This window comes from Haemorhous mexicanus, chromosome 4 (assembly GCF_027477595.1).
Source record: "Haemorhous mexicanus isolate bHaeMex1 chromosome 4, bHaeMex1.pri, whole genome shotgun sequence".
NCBI classification, from domain to species: Eukaryota; Metazoa; Chordata; class Aves; order Passeriformes; family Fringillidae; genus Haemorhous; species Haemorhous mexicanus.
In genome coordinates this window covers 33,750,947-33,768,827 of record NC_082344.1, presented here as the reverse complement: position 1 = coordinate 33,768,827, position 17,881 = coordinate 33,750,947, and the positions used below count along the sequence as shown (strand labels likewise).

At 39.4% G+C, this 17,881-nt stretch overlaps 1 protein-coding gene across 2 annotated transcripts in view; it reads right to left on the bottom strand.

The window, feature by feature from the left end:
• The window catches only part of FHDC1 (FH2 domain containing 1), a 36,661-nt gene that overhangs the window by 8,289 nt on the left and 10,491 nt on the right, over window positions 1–17,881 (bottom strand). For both annotated transcript variants that reach the window (XM_059844393.1, XM_059844392.1), the window contains exons 3-10: window positions 16,486–16,547; window positions 15,872–15,974; window positions 7,754–7,839; window positions 7,572–7,672; window positions 4,861–4,931; window positions 4,636–4,743; window positions 3,679–3,749; window positions 1,273–1,390 (exon numbers count right to left, since the gene is read on the bottom strand). In XM_059844393.1, the coding sequence (XP_059700376.1) occupies window positions 1,273–1,390; window positions 3,679–3,749; window positions 4,636–4,743; window positions 4,861–4,931; window positions 7,572–7,672; window positions 7,754–7,839; window positions 15,872–15,974; window positions 16,486–16,547 (720 nt within the window). The remainder of the gene's footprint in view (window positions 1–1,272; window positions 1,391–3,678; window positions 3,750–4,635; window positions 4,744–4,860; window positions 4,932–7,571; window positions 7,673–7,753; window positions 7,840–15,871; window positions 15,975–16,485; window positions 16,548–17,881) is intronic.

Here is a 17,881-nt window from a genome sequence, read left to right as displayed (position 1 = left end):
ATTATGCCACTAGGATAGGAACAAATATGACTTGCAAGTCTTAAGAAAAAAAAGAAAAAAGGGGGGAAAAAAGCCCGCAATAAAACCTGAAGATAAACTGGACAACCGATAAAAGCATACATCAAAAAATAGTTCCTCCCACATATTTCAGGAATTCATTCACAAGGGTGAAATAATCAAAGCTGACTTTTAGATCAGCTTGGTTATCACCTGTAATTTAGAAACAAAATCCGGAAGTGTTTATGCAAGGTATGCATTTGTAAAATCATTTTTTCCCCAACATTTCTTTTGGAATGTGGCCTAAACAAGGTTGTAGTGTTACATAAAACCACCTATTAAATTTTTAAAAATCCCAAACATGTTAAAACATAACATTAAAGAGTCTGGGTGCAATGGATAAAAGCCAACAATTCAGAGTGAATGAGGACAGGTATTTCAATCTTAACCTGCCCCTTTCTTCATCAGCTTTTCATCTCCTGAAAAACGACAGGGACTATTAACTACATTTGCAAGTTGAAAATCAGGGTGGGTTAAGTTCCAGATCAACACCTGCCTTCTTACTTTTAATAATTACCTGTAGTGTGAAACAGAAAAAATAATTTAATTGAAGTAGAATATGTATTTCTCGAGGCATCACCACATACTCAGAAAATACCAAGAACTCTGCTTCCAAGGTTAAGTGCTATATACATCCAGGCCTGTAAAGTCACTGCAGTACTCAATAAAATAAAAAAAAAAGGAGAGCCCACATGGACATAATTGTATGGCTCTGAATAAGAGACTCTGTGTTAAGGGTAAATTAGTAGAGAAAAGAGTCCCTTAACCTTCCAGCTTCCAGCAATACCTCTTCAGTCACCCAGCCATCAAGATACATCCCTCAGCAGACCCTCAGCTACAACTGATGTGCTCCAGAATAACATAACATGCAGACATTATATTTTGGGCAGCTGCAAAGAACAAAACCAGAGACCACTTCAAATTGCCTTATATTTTAACTACTGATCTTCATCAGTAACTTTGCACGCACTAAACACGCTTGTCTAACAAGTCTTGGGCAATGTACACTCAATATCCCTCCCTGTAAAAACACTGCCCTTCCAACAATCTAACTTGACAAACAGCAGGAGGCTGGAACACCTTTGTACAACTGACAGGCTAGGCATATTAAAACAGTGCTTCTGTTTATTGACAGGTCCACACAAATTACTTTCAGCTGAGGTATGCTGCTGTATTCAGGCAACAGTAACACATTAACACAGATATCCTACAAACCTGGAGAAAGCTTTCCATCTGGTGAAAGAGTTTTGGGTCTCGTCGGATGCTGTCTTTAACAGATCTTGTCTTGACAGACAGCGAGTGCAGCTCTGCTTCTACACTATCAATGGATAACCTAAAAACAGCAGGTACAGAGAACGTTTATCAAGAGAGAAGGAGTGGCCCACAGGTTAGCCACAACTGCAAAAGTGGATGCTTTACATGAGGTGCAAACAGGCTATCAAACAAGACCTGCCTGTTCAGGAAATCTTTCCAGAGTAGACACTGAAAATTAGGAGAGAGATAAGCACATTTCTTCTTATTTGCAACCTGAAAAGATTCCCATGGGGTGTGGTTTCATGATTAACTCCAGCCAGTCCTACCCACCTAACCTTAAAAAGGTTACTGCTGCCCTGCCTCTGTCCAGGTGTTCCTTTTCTCTCCTGGTGCCTAGCATTCATTTTCAAGATGGCCAGCCATCTCTGTGAACTGAAAATTAACCTAGGAAAAGGAAAAACCCAATTTGTTCCAGATGGATCCTTTGCTTGGTCCAATTGACCATGACTGTTTGAGCACAGGAGCTACCACAAAAAGGGGGCCACAAGAGACCATCAGCCAGGACTCTGATTTTGGCAGCAGCATCTGGCATCGTGAAATTGCACATCACACTCTTCTAAGCAGTCACAGCAATGCAACCCACACAGTCTCAACCCCGCAGTTACAATATTTCATCCTTCTACTAAACACCAGCAGTGAAACTGCTGCTGTGAAAAGGGAACTCAGAAGCTGAAGCTCATAGGAAAGACCTCTGATCTGATGTGATCTAAGTGCTCTCCTGGGGGACCCACATTCCATACAACAGGAGCTCCAACCTAAACCTCCCAGTCACTTCTGAGGGTAAATGCTTCTAAACCTACGGCATTTCCTTCACAAGAGAACTAAACTTTGCCTAGGAGTTGAAGCAGTATAGTTAGCCAAGTGATAAGAACTAACAACTGTACACATGCTCCTCCTAAGGTTGTCTCAGCATGACTTTCAAACACTAAAACTGAAGAACCTGTGGCAGCCTGACTGAAATGCACATGGCAGCAGATGCTGACACATGTGTAACTTTGTCAGTACACACACAAATTAATATCGTGTATGCTGGTTTTTCTCTGTGTACTTCATCTGCAAAGTTTAGTTCCCTGTTTTGGGAAAACATGGTGGTTTTGCAACTAAGAAAAGCAGTAAAAAATACAGGCTACATTTTTCTGCCTGTGGAGAAGGAAGAGGATGACCTACAAGTAAAGACGGAAAGACAACAAAAAATAAAGAACGTAATGGTAGTTGTTTTAACATGCTCTAGCTGGGTGGATTTATGAGCAACTTGTACATGACAATTCTCTCTAAAGACCTTCCTCATGCCCAGTGGTGAGGTACATATTTAATTTTGTTTCATTTTCATGTACAAAGTGCACTCCCTGAATAGACTTCAGCATGAGTTACAACAGAAGGTTTTCAGTGTTAACAAATGTGATCAAAGAACAAAGTGGTTAGAAAATAAATATCACCGAATTTGGGACTCTGCCTGTTTCTCTCCTGTTTGCCAGGGGGCTTGGATGCTGAGGAAAGCTACATTCCCCAGCAGGCCACATGGCAAACTGCCAAAAAGGTGTGTGGGTTGGATGGCAGAGAGCCACACAGGTGGTCGCTCAAAAATTTTCTGATTAACTCCATGGCCACTCCTTTCCTCAGAAGATTTCAGTCTTTTGCAGACATTACTTAACCCTCCATCAGATCTAAGAAACTGGATCCATTTTGCAGCTGGGAAAAGAATGTAAATAGATTGCCCTAAGCTTAAGAGTAAGGAACTAGCAAAACTGGGAACAGGACTTCAGCATTGCTAGCTTCCAGGTCTCAGATTTAGATCACACTGTCTCACTAAAGCAAGCACAGTTACTGAGGTATGAATCAGCTTCAGTTTAAAGCTATGCAGCTTCAAGCTTTAAGCTGAAAAAATGCAGAGCCACAAACCCTTCAGATTTTCCAACCAAGACAGCAAATGAAACCTCAAAAAGCATCTAAGTGAAGCCAGAGCCAGCACCTGCCCCTCGTACCAGATTTGGAAAAGTATTGTAGCCTGCTCAGAAACTGATGGAAATTGGTTTAAGGAAAAAGAGTACCATGCTTTTAGCTCAATCCCTTGAAAGTAATGAACAGGCACATGTATTTGACAGAGACAGAATTACCAAAAACCTATGGAGATCATGTAATTAAAAAACCTCATACCTGAAGGCACATTGCAGGCATACTTCTGCTAGTAAATGGAAATGAAGACCTCAAAGCTACAGTAAACATTTGTAAAGATCTGTTTTTGTGCCAAGACTTTCCTGAATTCCCATTTCACTCTAACCATAAGTTTTCAGTTTTCTTTTAACTCACCTGGCGGCATCATGAACACTCCTAATTTTTTCTGAAAAGTTGAGAAGAGCAGCATCTTTCTTTTGGGCTTCCTGAAACAAACAGAACAAAACCAAAACACACAATCCATTAACATTCCACCACCATGCCAAAATCCCTAAGTCTGGCAGTTCTAAAGCTTCTGGGAGGGCACTTAAAGGTTTCTCTCCCGCACTGTTTTTCTTCCCATTCAATCCCAACACAATTGAGTGGAGGACATCCCTTAAAGAAAGGCAGAGATCAGAAGTGGAGATTTTAAACAACAGCCTCCATTTTGCAGTGTAAAATAATAGTTGCTTCTGCCAGTGAACACAAGGCAGATGTATTAATAAGGGATGTCAGGGAAAGAACAATTTACTGATTCCATTGTTTGAGCAGATACGATGTTCCTGCACAAACATCAATTTATACCCTATTAAATCTCTTAAGCCAGTTTGTACACAGATAACCAAAATCAAATAGATGCATTTAAATTCTCTCCCTTTTAAAATCAAAAAGTTTGAAAGGAAGGAAAAATAGCTTGAAAGTGTCTGCAGCAGCTTTAAAAAACACACATCAGTCATTGAGGGAGGAAGAAAAAGCTATCAAGAAGGCTGCTCAAAAGATTCAATGGGAAGATTGAGAGAATTTTTATCAAAATAAACCACTTCCACAGTGTAAGAATTTGGGACAATAAGAGAAAATCTACAGTGAAGAAGTTTGATGAAGGTAAGTTTCTACATGATATAAAAACTTGAGCTTTCCATGGGGTTCCCAATAGGATGACCGGGTAGAGGTAATTTTTGGTGAATTTTGTGGCAGGAGAAAAAAAGTGAAGATTAGATCAAAGCTGTGAGACAGTTGTTTTTTTTGGAGGCACGTGGCCCCTTATACTGTCTATCAATCAATGGACCTATATTTCTAGAATTTGCTTATACCAGCAAAATAGATTTTCTATACCAGAGCAACAAAATGCAGCAGACTCATCCCAGGTTTGTTTGCTTTCGTGTCTGCCAGCTTGAGCAGCGACGACAGCTTGAATCCAACAGCATTGCCAGCATAACCTCCCTAAAAAGAAACAATTTGTAGAAGAGCAAGTGAGAGGCTGAGGCACGACATCAGAGCACTGCAGCACTAACAAGGAAGCACAGCCCACCAGCCATCTCCCTTTGGGATGTCACTTACCGCATTCATAATATTCCCAGCCTGAAGGACCAAGTGCAATATGGAATGCAGCTCCTCACAAGTCATTAGTTCTGTAAGGAACAAGGAAATTGCTGTCTAACAATTGTTTGCTTAGAAATATAGTCAGTTACCAAGCTCCTCTTCATCTCAAGCCTTTTTTTTTTTTTTTTAATTTGACAAGAAACTCCAATAAACTGAAGAGGTCATGGGAAATACAATAGTACTATATAATTCCAATTCACAAGCACAACTGACAAACCTCAAGTGTATTTTCAGACTTTTAACTTAGCAAGCGTAGTATTTCCAAGGCAACCTCCAGCAGCTAAGGAAACATTTGGGGCCTAATCCTGCAATGTGCAAAGTGTTGCATGCAAGTGGTTAAGTATCCTCACCACCTACTAATTATTCCAACGTGAGGCAAGTGTTCTTCACCCTGCAGGATCCATTTGCCATCTGCCAGGATTGGGCTTTTGAAAACCTACTCTTTTTTTAGGAGATTTGGCCATAAGGCCTGAAAAGATAACAGGCAATGTTTAAATTTTCCTTGCTTATCCCACTCCCACTATGAATCATCATTTTATTTCTGTATGATCATCAACTCCGAGCAGCATTTGTTTTACTTGTCATATCAAAGATGATTTAGCACGAAGTTATATTTAGTGTGACAAGGAGTCACATGAAATAAAACAGCCTTTTAAAGTTTTCCCATCACACAAGCCTGGTTTGTATGTATGTATGTTCATTTCTCTGCAAAATGCACAGTAGCGTTCTATCTGAATTCATACACCTGTTCACCCAGCCACATATGAGCAAAAAACAACACATGTACAAAAAACAGTGTATGTGCACCAGAGGGATTGCCTTAGAAATAGAATGTGGAAATTCAAAACTGTAAAGAGTTAATAAATGTGGCACAGCAAATCAAGCAACTCCAAATTTGCAATTACCCATACGGCAAGAAAATCACTACGAGCTGGTTGCAATGTGAGGTACTATATTTTATACTAATGAAGAAAATAAAAGGTGGAATCCTTTTGATTGTAGCGTAAATACTTTTAAAAACTATTTTGATTCCAAGTCCACATTCTATAATTTATCCTGCATTCAGCTGCTCAACACAATACAGTAATGAATCATTTTGGAAGCCCATAGCCCTTACACTTTTGTATTTCAATACTGGCAACCTAAAAACATAGAAATAGTTAAATAACCTTTGATCTAACAAGACTGATCCAAGGTGAGGACACAAGGATGAAGAGAGAGGAGAGAATAAATAAGAGAATAGCAAATTTCACAAGGCCATGAGGAGAAGGCAACTCCTAAAGGCTTCACACAGTAAGAGCCCGCTCTGTGTCACTGTGACATCCATCCATCTGCAGGCTAGATGAGAATCCACCAGGCTGTTTAGACCATCCTAACCCTTAGTGATTATCAGCATTAAATATTCTCTCCGTTTAATTACAGGAAAGAAACCTAGGAGACAGCAATAGAAAAGGAGACGCAATTCCTAAACAACTTCAGGCTATCAACAAACCCTGAAGTGAAAAGACCAAAAGGAGAAGAGCACATGACAAAGTGGACTGAACACAGGGAAGGCCCAGTCAGTGATTTGTGTGACTGGCCTGATGCAGGAGCTGCAGACCAAAGTGTCTCCTCTAGGGAGGGAATTAATTCACCAGTTTACATATGTCTTGGGTGAAGGACACGAAGGACATAAAGGTGTGGCTACTTTTATACATAACATATTCTCTCACAGATGTCTGTTGCTCAAAACACAAAGAACAATGATTTAAAAGAGATTCTAATAAAAGGCCAAACTCAGACCTAATCCTAAGTACTGCACACTTTTCCTGGTGGGAAAATGCTTTTTCTCCCTTTGCTTTCACTTAAAAGGACTATTCTAATCAACAGTGCCCATAACTGAATATTTTAATTAGTGCACCATTTTATACCACTACAAGCAATCTAAGCAATGATCTAGCAGTCTGTCAAAAAATTTCCAACATGAAATATGAATTTCATATTGAGGAACAGGACAAAGAGGCACTCAAGATACTGTAAAGGGTCAGTCTTAATGTTTAACTGGAGCCAGGAAATCAACTATTTTTCCTGCAGAGTAGAAGACACTACATTACCCAACAAATAGCCATCTGCAGCAGTTCAAAACTTGAGAAGTGTACAGAGCAGAACAGGTATGTAGAGAAACAGAGAACAAAAACAGAAAACCAAGGAATAGCAAAGGTATTCTTTACAATAAAGATTTTAACCTATCAATACTGCCGCCTCAAAAGGAAGTGGCCTATAGAGAAATTTAGAAAATAGTAATTTTTTTCTATGGATCACTGAAAGAATAAGCAGAGAGGTGTAACAACCACATTCCATCAGAGGGATTGCAGTGCAGAAATGAGCAATATGTACTCAAAAGATTACATCCTAATTTGGTCACAGACACTTTTACTTCTGTCAGTTTAGGATATATTATTTTTAGGCTTTGAACATGAATTTGCTGCTAGTGTACCCAAAGTCTCCAGATTTTTGATTTTGGAAGCAAAGATCCACCAGACACACCCTGATGGCATTTGTCAGAGGGGAGTTAGCTTCCTTTTAATAGCCAAGGTACCTGAAATTCAAGCTCTGGTCTTCGTAATGCAGACTAATTAACATGCTAACAAAAACAAGAGTATTAGGCATGTCCCAACATATTTAATTACCTTTTGTTGCCCGTCTTATAATTTTCATGTCATCCTGTAGAGAAGCACAGGAGGGTGAGAACTCCCTCTCCAACACCATGGCTTCAATCCTAAGAGCATAGCTGGAGTACACGAACAGGTTTAGAACTGACAGCCAAAAAAGAACACTTATCATCAACAGAACAAACCAACTATCTCCTTACTTTGGCACCTGGATTAGTAAGTACATGAAGGAATCAGCTTGAGACAGTTTTGATACATCTCCATCAAAGGCTTTTAATTTCTTTACCTAGAAAAGAGAAAAAAACACTAGCAAAGAATTTCATGAAAGATCAAGATTAACCTGACTTTGGAAGGCAACACCTTGAAAAGCAGTAAATTTAAACGAAGGCATTGGAAAATCCACCCAGCAACTGAATGGCTTCACTGTCCCAAGATCCTGTAATTTGCACACACCCCAACCACAACAAAAAAATTTTAAAAAATAGCATCACTCTTCTCCCAGAAAACGAGCTACACAGTCCTGCAGCAGAAACCAGGATGCCACCATTCTGATTGCTGATTTTGATTTCTGATCAATGATTGCTTTCATCACTATGTTTAGGATACTGATGATGATCTGAAAAATGACCCTCAACTCTTCAACAAGTGTGATGTGCACTTGGGCATAGCATAACTGTGTTCAGAATATCCAGCATAGGACTGCCTAGATCTTATAGGCACAATGCAACTAAACTTTAAGTGACAGGGCTTTTTCAAGATACTTGCTTCAACCATTTCCCCTAAACTGCTCTTAAGGGGTAAACTTCATGATCTTGAGTTTGTATTTTTTTTTCATTAATATGAAATATTTTAAAGATAAATGCAATCTTGCATTTTAAGTAATTTGTTGTCAGTACTCTCAGTACTCTGAGGACACCATTTACATGCAAAGGAAATACCCTGCATTAATTTTGTCGATCTTCCTTCCCAGCTCCACCAAAATCCATATATTTGCATGATCTGGAAGCCACTGATCCACCCACATGCTCACTATTTGTTTATATAGAAGAACTGAAAAATACATGCACATATGTTTAAGCGTAACTGGAATTTCTTCCACATCTTCCAACACAGCAACTGTGTCCAAAAGCAGAGCTCACCTCAATTAGACTATTTCTTCATTCAACTAACAAGTTCTCACCCAGCAGCAGCTGCATGTTTCCACTGATTTACACACCAGCCCATCATCCTTCCTGTGTGCAACATCACACTTAAAGCCCATTCACAACCACATCTACACAGACGGTCTTTAGTTTTAGAAAGAATATTCAGCTATTGGAGAGAAGGACACTACATCAGGGCCTCAACAGTTACCCCACTGCCATGACTTAGCAAGACATCCACAGGTTCTGTTAAAGAATCAGCCTACAAATTATTCACTTCAGTTACTTTTCTGCTTTGACAGTAAAAAAGTAGCTGATCTGTAGTGGCAGACAAATATGCTATGCTAAATCAGGGTTCTGAACTAACTGAAGGAAAGGATTCTTTGAACAGCTTTTTTCTGCTTTATTCCCATTTTTTTCCACACCAGAAAAAATAGAAATGTTGCAAATACATTAGGAAAGTTAAAAATAAAAATTAAACACAGAATAGAAAATAATTTCTTTTCAAATTGAAAACCTCATCAACAAACAAATGAACAGGGGAAAAAACTTAACAAAAATTTATGACCAAGAAACAGACCTCTTATCAGAGAGCAATTTTTATTCAGGCTATCTAGCTTCATTTCCTAACACCACCCCCCACCCCTCATTTAACTAAAGACACTCAGACAGCAGCTCCCCTTCTAAAGATAAACAGCATACCCATTTTTTTTAGGCCTGAGAAAACTCCTAATTTACTGAGTAATTTAAGAAGTCTGCCAACAAAAAAACAGGAAAGACCAGACTTGACATTCCTGATAATTTTAAGGTGTTAAATGAGCAAGAAACAAACCCAAAATAAACACTTTTTCTACATCATTAAGTGGGGAGTGAGAGATAGTATACTATCCCAGTCTTTAAAGGTGTTTTTTAACCTAGCTTTCCAAAACTAGTGGACTGCAACCTTAAAAAAAAAATCTGCAAATTCTCCAACCTCATTTTACTATCTTGCAAATATCAGTGTTTGCCTGAAAAGGATACAGGCATTCCGATATGGGAGAGAGGGAGGAAAGACAGAAAAGCAGCCCACCAAGAAAACCCACACCACCTCACCAAAATCAGATCATAGAAGCCACAAGTAAATTATAGGAAGATGCAATTTGAAGACTTAAATGCACAAAAAGTGAACAACAAGAGATCCTGAGACAGGAATATTAACTTGTTCATGCCACCAGTACTATATTTAAATACACTTTCAACAGTAAGTAGAAATCAATGTTTTCTATGTGGAATTTTAGTTTTACATGCACTGGATGAAATCCTCTTCTATCCTACTAGCAAAAACACCTGGAGTCATATGAGTGAGTACTAAATCACAGAATTAATTCAGAGGAGGAACATTCCTAAACATGCACAACAGAAGACATTGACAATGCTGCTTTCTGGTGGGTAGGATGGGGTGTGAATGTCACCATGCAAAAAGCTTTGGGCAATGGTCAGCCCAGAAGAAAGTCTGAAATCAGACTTGAAACAAAGGTGTGCTCATCACCCCACTTGTCCCAGACTACATCAACCACCTTAACCTCCACTGTCTTCTCCTCAGATATCCCAAGCTACCTTTGTAAGAAGCATCAAGGCAGCTCACGCAAGAAGCCCAAAACCCAAGGATGGTGGAGAACAGTGACCCATTCCACAAGCAGACAAAACAGGAACACGACAGAGTTACAAGGTCCTTTTCACCCCAGAATTCAGCAAACACAGCCTGGTTCTCCATACATGTCTGAAGTTTTTCACATAGAAGACTAAATCACCTGTTAACTTGGCCTTAAAATAGTAAATAGTCTGGGAAATATGTAAGGTAAAGATAGGACAGCAATTATTCTGTGTTCTCTTTTTTATTAAGAATTTCATAATTTAAAAATTCTCACCATGAAGAGAAAAAAAAAGTTATTTGACTTTATTAATACTGCCAATAAACCAAAATAAACAGCTTCTGAATGCCAAAGCTAAAAAATTACTGGAACACATTTTGGATGTCTGTCGTTACACATTCCAAGGGAGACTATTCAAAATCCCATGGAACTGCTTCTACTCTCTGCTGCCATGTTGTCCAAGTATTCTGGAAGAAAACAGATTCTGTGATGGCTCCCAGAAGTGGGGGTCAAATTCAAATACCAACTGCAGCCAGGAGCTGCAAAGAAACCATGGGGCTTGACAACAATGCTCACTATTAATCGTGTTAACAGATACAGCAGATGGCTTCAGAACACAAGAGAGCTAAAAATGCAGCTTATTATAAAATCATAATGAATAACCCTATCAGTTCTGGCCTTGACCTCCTCTCTTGAAGCACAACAAAACTTTTCCACAAGAGTAGGCAGCCATGTACTGAGATATGGCAGTGTAATGTGTATATGCAAGAGTTCATAATTACATTGTATGCTCACTTCTGTATTACTCAAATTGGGTGCCGAGCTACTAATTTAATTTTTCATTATATTTGTATATGGAATATGCATTTGCACTGTCCATGCATGCCCATGCACACTCAATCTGATTTTAGATATACAAGGTTCTCACATATATAATTTGCTTAATTTTAAGAACAGTTATGAAACATAGAAAGCCTGATCTTTGATTTGATTTGTGAACAATTGCAGTAGAGATGCCCATTGCAAGTATGTCATTATACCTGGCAGACACGAAAGCTACTGTATTCAAGTTCTTGGTAACTTTTAACCTACCAGCAGCACTTCTAGTGGGATTTTATTTTAAGGCATTAAAACAGGCACCTTGCACGATCTTATGCAGGATCTTTGAAGAGGAATAAACATTTTTTTGTACAGTGAGGCACGATGTGGCACAAGCTGGGGCAGTGGCAAACCACTACCAGCAAATGATAAAAAGAAAGGGAGAAAAACCTGCAGGCAACCATAAAGGGGGAAAAAAGGAAAAGGAGATGTATGCTCTGAAGGATGGTCAACCCTATAAAGCCCTGGCTGAGGAAAGGAGGGGACATTTAACTACAGACATGGTTTGAAAAGGGTAGAGCTGACAGAAACAGTTCCCATAAAGCAGGTGACAGACAGCCAGGGTTTGAAATCAGAGTACAAGAGCAAAGGACAGGCTTGAGACATTATAAAGGAAGTTAAGACACTGTGTGGATAACCTGGGAGTGCATGTGTGTGGGTGAGCTGATTACCAGTGTGATATGCTCCCTTCTGTATGTATTTAAAGTACAAATACTGGCTATTCTAGCTCATTAAACACTGGACTTTCTCAACTTTTGCCAGTCTGGGCCTGTTGGAGAGTGCAGTAATATGCACATAAAAGCAGCTAAAAGCTTCTCTCTGCTCTAGTCAGGATGCCAGTAAATAAAAGCTGTCAGCCATTCCAACAGGGTATCATTCAGAAACAACCAGGAATCTTTTCAGAAGAGCTATAGCAGAGAAGACCACTGCTTCAGTCAAGGTTCCCAGGAAAAAAACAAACTGAAAAAAGGGAGGAAGCAGAGGAGATTCCAAAGAGGTGTTTCTTTCTCCTTACAAAACTGCTTAGCACAGTATGGTACAAACAGCAGGACTTCTAAGAAGGCTTTAACAAAACCAGTGATCTTATCCTAGTTGTTAACGTATTGAGAATTTTTATAACTTTGCTTGGCCTTTTTTCTAACCACTGTATAGTGGCCAGGCCACACACCCAGACCAGCCCTGGACAAAACACTGAGTGGTGCCTTGCAGCAAGCTCCATCATGGCCAGCTTCAAGGATTTGTAAAGTTTTTCAAAATAAACATTTGAAAATACCCAAACTTTTTAAATTGTAGGAAAGACTTCACAGCAGTGCCAATATTTCAATAATAGTCTTATTAACTAATAGCCTTAATAGTTTGAGAAAAATATTCAGTGAGGAGCCTGTATTTGCCATTTACATGCAAAAATCTCCACAACATTGATAGCTGCTGGGATTTTTCATAGAAAACAGCTAGAAAATTAGTAGTACTGACTGCATGCAAACAGAGTTGCCACATTACAACAGTGCAAATAGAATAATTTTAAAGACAACTGATGTTAAATGTATTTGTTAGCCCAAGGATCTAGCCTCCTTTGTCAAAAAGCTGGAATACCAACAGGTGCTTGAGATACAATGAACTGAAACGATCTGAAATATGTCACAAAAGTCAAACAGGAGACATGGAGCACATTCAGGTAATGTGACTGGATACCACAACACTTCTAGATAAGGTACAATTGGAGTACAAAGCTGGTGCTTATTCACACCAGGTAAACTGTAAACTTAAGCTTCTTGGTAAAAAAGAAGAAACAAAATAGTCCAGAGTTGCCCTTTCTACAGCTATGAGGAGGAAAGGCACTCCCCTCCCTCCTTTCACTTCTACAGACTAAGGATCTATGTAGGTAAAATAGAAAAGAAAAAGCAGAAGACATCTCAAAGTGACCAGGGCAGAGCCTACAGAAGGCACTTGGCCCTCACTGCAGCTTGCAAGAAGCCTGTGCATAGAGGGAAATGGATCTGCAAATACCTGGGAAAAGCACAGAAAGAGGAAGAGCAGAAGCCCACCCATGGCTGCAGCAGGACAGTCTGCCCTGGTGACTGAATAGCTGCTAACCTTTCAGGACCTGAGTGCTCAAGTCTCTGCTCAGAGCAATTCTCAACTCTTACAACAAAGCAGGTCCTTAGGAGAAGTATGGGAAGGGCAATCCCAGGGAATCCCTGCTGAGGATGGGTGCAACACTGTGCAAGGACAGGCCAATGTGATGGCAGCTTGCTAAAGCCATCTCATGGGATATGACAAAGAAGGAATTAGGGAGTATTAAACAGAAGAGGGAACAGCAGAACAAATAACACCACTTCACCTGGTGTCTCTAGTGGTTCTGGATTATTTGTATGTGGGGCTGTAAGCTTCTGATGCCTTTCCCTTAGCAAATGGTGAATCACTATTCTAGGAGACAGGGATTCAGTCTAGGAGGCAAAACTAAGAAAAACTACATTAAACTAAACTATGAACTAAGAAAAAGAAAGAGGATATAGCAGAAGAAAAATGAACATACATTTAGAGAAAAAAATGTTTAAAAAAAAAAAGCTCTGAGGCTCCTAAAAAGAACACATTTTTAACTGCCTACACTAAAATTTCAGAAGCTACTGTAGTAAATGAGTTACTGGACCCATTTACCCTTAGACCACACCAAAGACGATGACATGAAGGCATGGAAACATTTTTCCATACCAGCAGAAGCATCAGGCCCTTACATTCAGGATTTTCTCCCTGTCTTGCCTGCCACCACCCATCCACCTCTCAAGGGGAAAAACCCAAAACAGTTTGACAATTATGAGAAGAGTAACAGAGTCTTTCCTGTTTCTGATGAAAGCAATTAATTAAATACACACAAACACCTGCACACTGGAAAGCAGCCTCTTTCCAGCCTTCCCTTGGGAATAGCAACAAATCTCATGTCTAATGCCCCTTTACTTCTAATACCCTCCTGTATCATAGAATATCTTCTATTAAATTCTCAAGTGACTCCTTAAAAGCACTTCTTAAATCCTCTGGCTCCACTATCTTGAGTGACAGGCCTGTCGTCAAATAAATAAACAAAGATATTTTTTCACTCTTAGCAGCACCTATTGGATAGCTAATGCACCTAGTTGAACACTGCAGACAAAACTGATAAAATTCCACAACTTACATTACAATTCTAGCTGAATGACAACATTTATATCACATAGACTACATTAGGTGAAAGATTTCCTACTTGTCATAAAATAACAACCAAGATCTAAGCCAGAAAGAGGAAAAAAAGAAAAAGTACTTTTCTTTCAGTCTAATTGTCTGACTATATACAAAGTTAACTAGGAGTCACTCTCTTTCAAGTTAGTACTCCACTGTTCTCCTCTGTCTGACTTTCAGAGGAAGGAGATAAATTCTGTTTATATAATGGAATATGTACTAAAATGCAAACAAAGAGAGAAGAGGGAATGGTTTTGAGGTCCCAGAACTACTGTCACCTATTTTTTTTTTGATTGATTACATTTCAACTTGTTGATATCCTCCCAACTCTAAGAGATACATTAATCAAGTACACTAACCTAACACAACAACAATTGTTACAATTTTTAACATAATTTTTACAAGATTGTCTGCAAAGGCAGCTCAATTTAGGGTCATAAAATTGAGAGCAAAAGACTGCAACATGTTCTACTGATGACTGGATCCGATTTGCTGCTGCCCAGAGGAAACAAAGTGCTCTGACAGTATGACCTTGAAGTGGTAAAGCATGAGAGTTGAGGTTGATCTGTACGTGGACCTTAACTTAGCCATTTCCCAAATTTCAGCCACTCACTTTGATGTGAAGCACCCAAGCAATCCTAATGCTAATTTGGTCAGGTTTGTGGTTTACACTTCTCTCAAGTACCTACAAATGGGTCAGTGCCAACAGGGAGCAGGCAAGGAACTGTACATCATTAAGCACGGCTCCCAAGTCAGTTGATGAAGCTTCACCTCTTTAATCATGTGAATAGACCTGAAGTTTGGGACTAGGAGGGGAGATGGATGTTGGTCATGTGGTGATCACAGGAACATTGAGAGGGTACTGCTGGTAATTCTGTGCCTTCTAACACGTCTCCTTTGAGCACTAAGCCATGTTAGCAAATTCCATGGGTGCTGAACGCTGGAGCTGCCTTTCTGCCCTACTGAAACCCAGTCACCAGGCCCAGGAACAGAGCCAGATGAACCAAGCAGGCAGTGAACCAGAAGGCAAAAAGGCAGTAGCACAGGGCTACCAATATTCAACTCACAGAAACTGCAATGGGAAGGCAATAGGCAGGTGCCAAAGAAGTGAAATTTGTTTGCTTAGAATACACTTCAGTTCTGAATTTTCTAACTCCCTAGAGCAGTTATCTGCACACAGGAAGGCTCCAGGTCTTGCTGTTTATGGAACAAAGGGATCTCATAAAAACAAAAGATGTCACCTCCTTAAAAGCAGGTGAAATTACTTGAAGGGAATGACTATATTGTGACCTCAATACCACAAGTCAAACAAAGATTAAACATTTGCACTCAGTGGTTCCCTCTTCCCTAGCCTCAGGAAGGTGTTGAGATTCCTCTTTTACAGAACTTCATGTTGGAATCCCAGTCAGCAGAACTCTACAAAAAATAAGTTCCATGTAAAACCATTCTTTACCTCCTCTGCTTCCGGTAATAATTTAAGAAATTCGTGTAGCAGTTCAGAACCATAGGGCTGACTTCTTCCATGATAAATATCTTCAATGATGGATTCGGCAGACCTTGAAAAAACAATTGAGCACACAGATTTCTAACACTTGCAGGGCGAACACTTACACAGATTGAAAAAACCACGCCTGGGCTACTCAACAGAGTTACAAAGAGGCTGTGGATGCATCAGTGTCCACAGCAGCACTGCTGTGACACCATTTTCAGTGATGCCTTTACCAAAGGGCAACTTTATCAGTGAATACAGACAGCAATGGAACAGCTCCCTCTTGAAAACGTTGCTCCCATCGCCCCGAATTGTTTACAAAGAGAGGAAACCAGCAAAAGGCAGCTCACAGGCACTGTTACATGAGGTAAAACCATTAACCATACCTGAAAACTCACCTCACTGGTTAACATCAGCAAACTCTGTTTGATGCTAAGTCACAAACGCACTCACAACTGAACATATTAGAAAAAACAAATTATGCCAAATTACTTTTGAGAAAACTGCGTAAAAATGCAAACTCCACAAGGAACAGAGCACAATGTATATATTTTATGAGAACTACAAAGAATTCTTACTTTTTGAATTGTTTGAGAAATATCCCAATGTTCATACTTCGTTTTGCATCCAAAATGGACACCTGAGAGAGAAAGCAAGAGATTAATCTAACAATACCTAAGAAAATAGCATATAACGCAGATATAATTTCTTAAATTGCTACAGATTACTGTTTGCACCAAATCCCAGGCCAAATAAATAGAGTCACTTCTTATCAACAAAGCTCATAGACTAAAAAACTAGTTTTTACCAGGGATATATAGAGCACACTCACATCACCTTTCTCCAAGTGAAGCAAAAAATTCCACAGCAGCATATAATGAAGGAAAGAACCAATGTTTCTATTTCATTACAAAGTAAAAACACTCTTCTTGCTTATTTCATAACCCTGAGTCTGCAAAATGTTGCTTATCAGGTAATACACTATATTGCACTTGAGGGCCCCAAGGGTAGTGAACACCACACTCCAAAACCCATGTAAATTCACAGGTAAATTCACAGGTTTTGGGACAAATATGAGGATGGGATTTCTAAGCAGAGGTCAGGTGCATTACTGATTTAATTCATGCCAACTAACAGCCACGCTGACTCAGGGGAAGATAAGTAAGTCGATCTTGAATCAAACCCTGAAACACGTAATGCTCAAATCTGTTTGCTTACCTAGAAGCAAACAGAAATCCATAATAAAATAAGCTCTCCCAGCTTTGTATTTCAAAGTTGGTTTGCTGCATCATCTTACATATATAGTTCTGAGGATTAGGCAGACAGAAAAAAAACCCAAACCCACCCCACAATATTTCCCCTAATTTTGTAAAGAATTTTAAAATCAAATTGCCTCTTTTATTTTTCTTCTTGTAACAGCATACAAGCTTAAACCTGAGAGGTTTGCCCCGTTTTAGCAAATTGTGTCCTTAAGGTTAAAATTTTACCACGGCTATTTTGGTGATAACAGCTACAGAAGTCATGAGATTTACAAGGACAAGAGAATTGTTTCACCTTAGCAGTTCCAGCTGACGGCTACAATAAAAGAGCTCAGTGCACATAGATGTTCAAGACTACTGTTGGACTCGCATGTGGTTGTGGTTTTGACAACTGGAAAGGCATTTTGACCTTTGTGACAGTGCTCAGATTAGAAGTAGATATATAAATGCAACATTGGCATTATCACGAAATTGAATTAGCCTGCAGTCAGCTGGTGACAGTGGAAATACAGGGATGATTAATGGGCTATCCTCGACGTACACCCAGGAGACAGCCTCCTCGTCTGCTGAAAATAGTGAGTCATACTGAAAAGTTTTCTGAAATTCTGGAATTTCCTCTCTTCTGAAAACAGTGAAGACTAGAAAACACAGGAAATATCAGCATATTAGTTTTAATTAGATGATTGGTAGCCCGAAGCCCTTCAGTTTTAGCGTA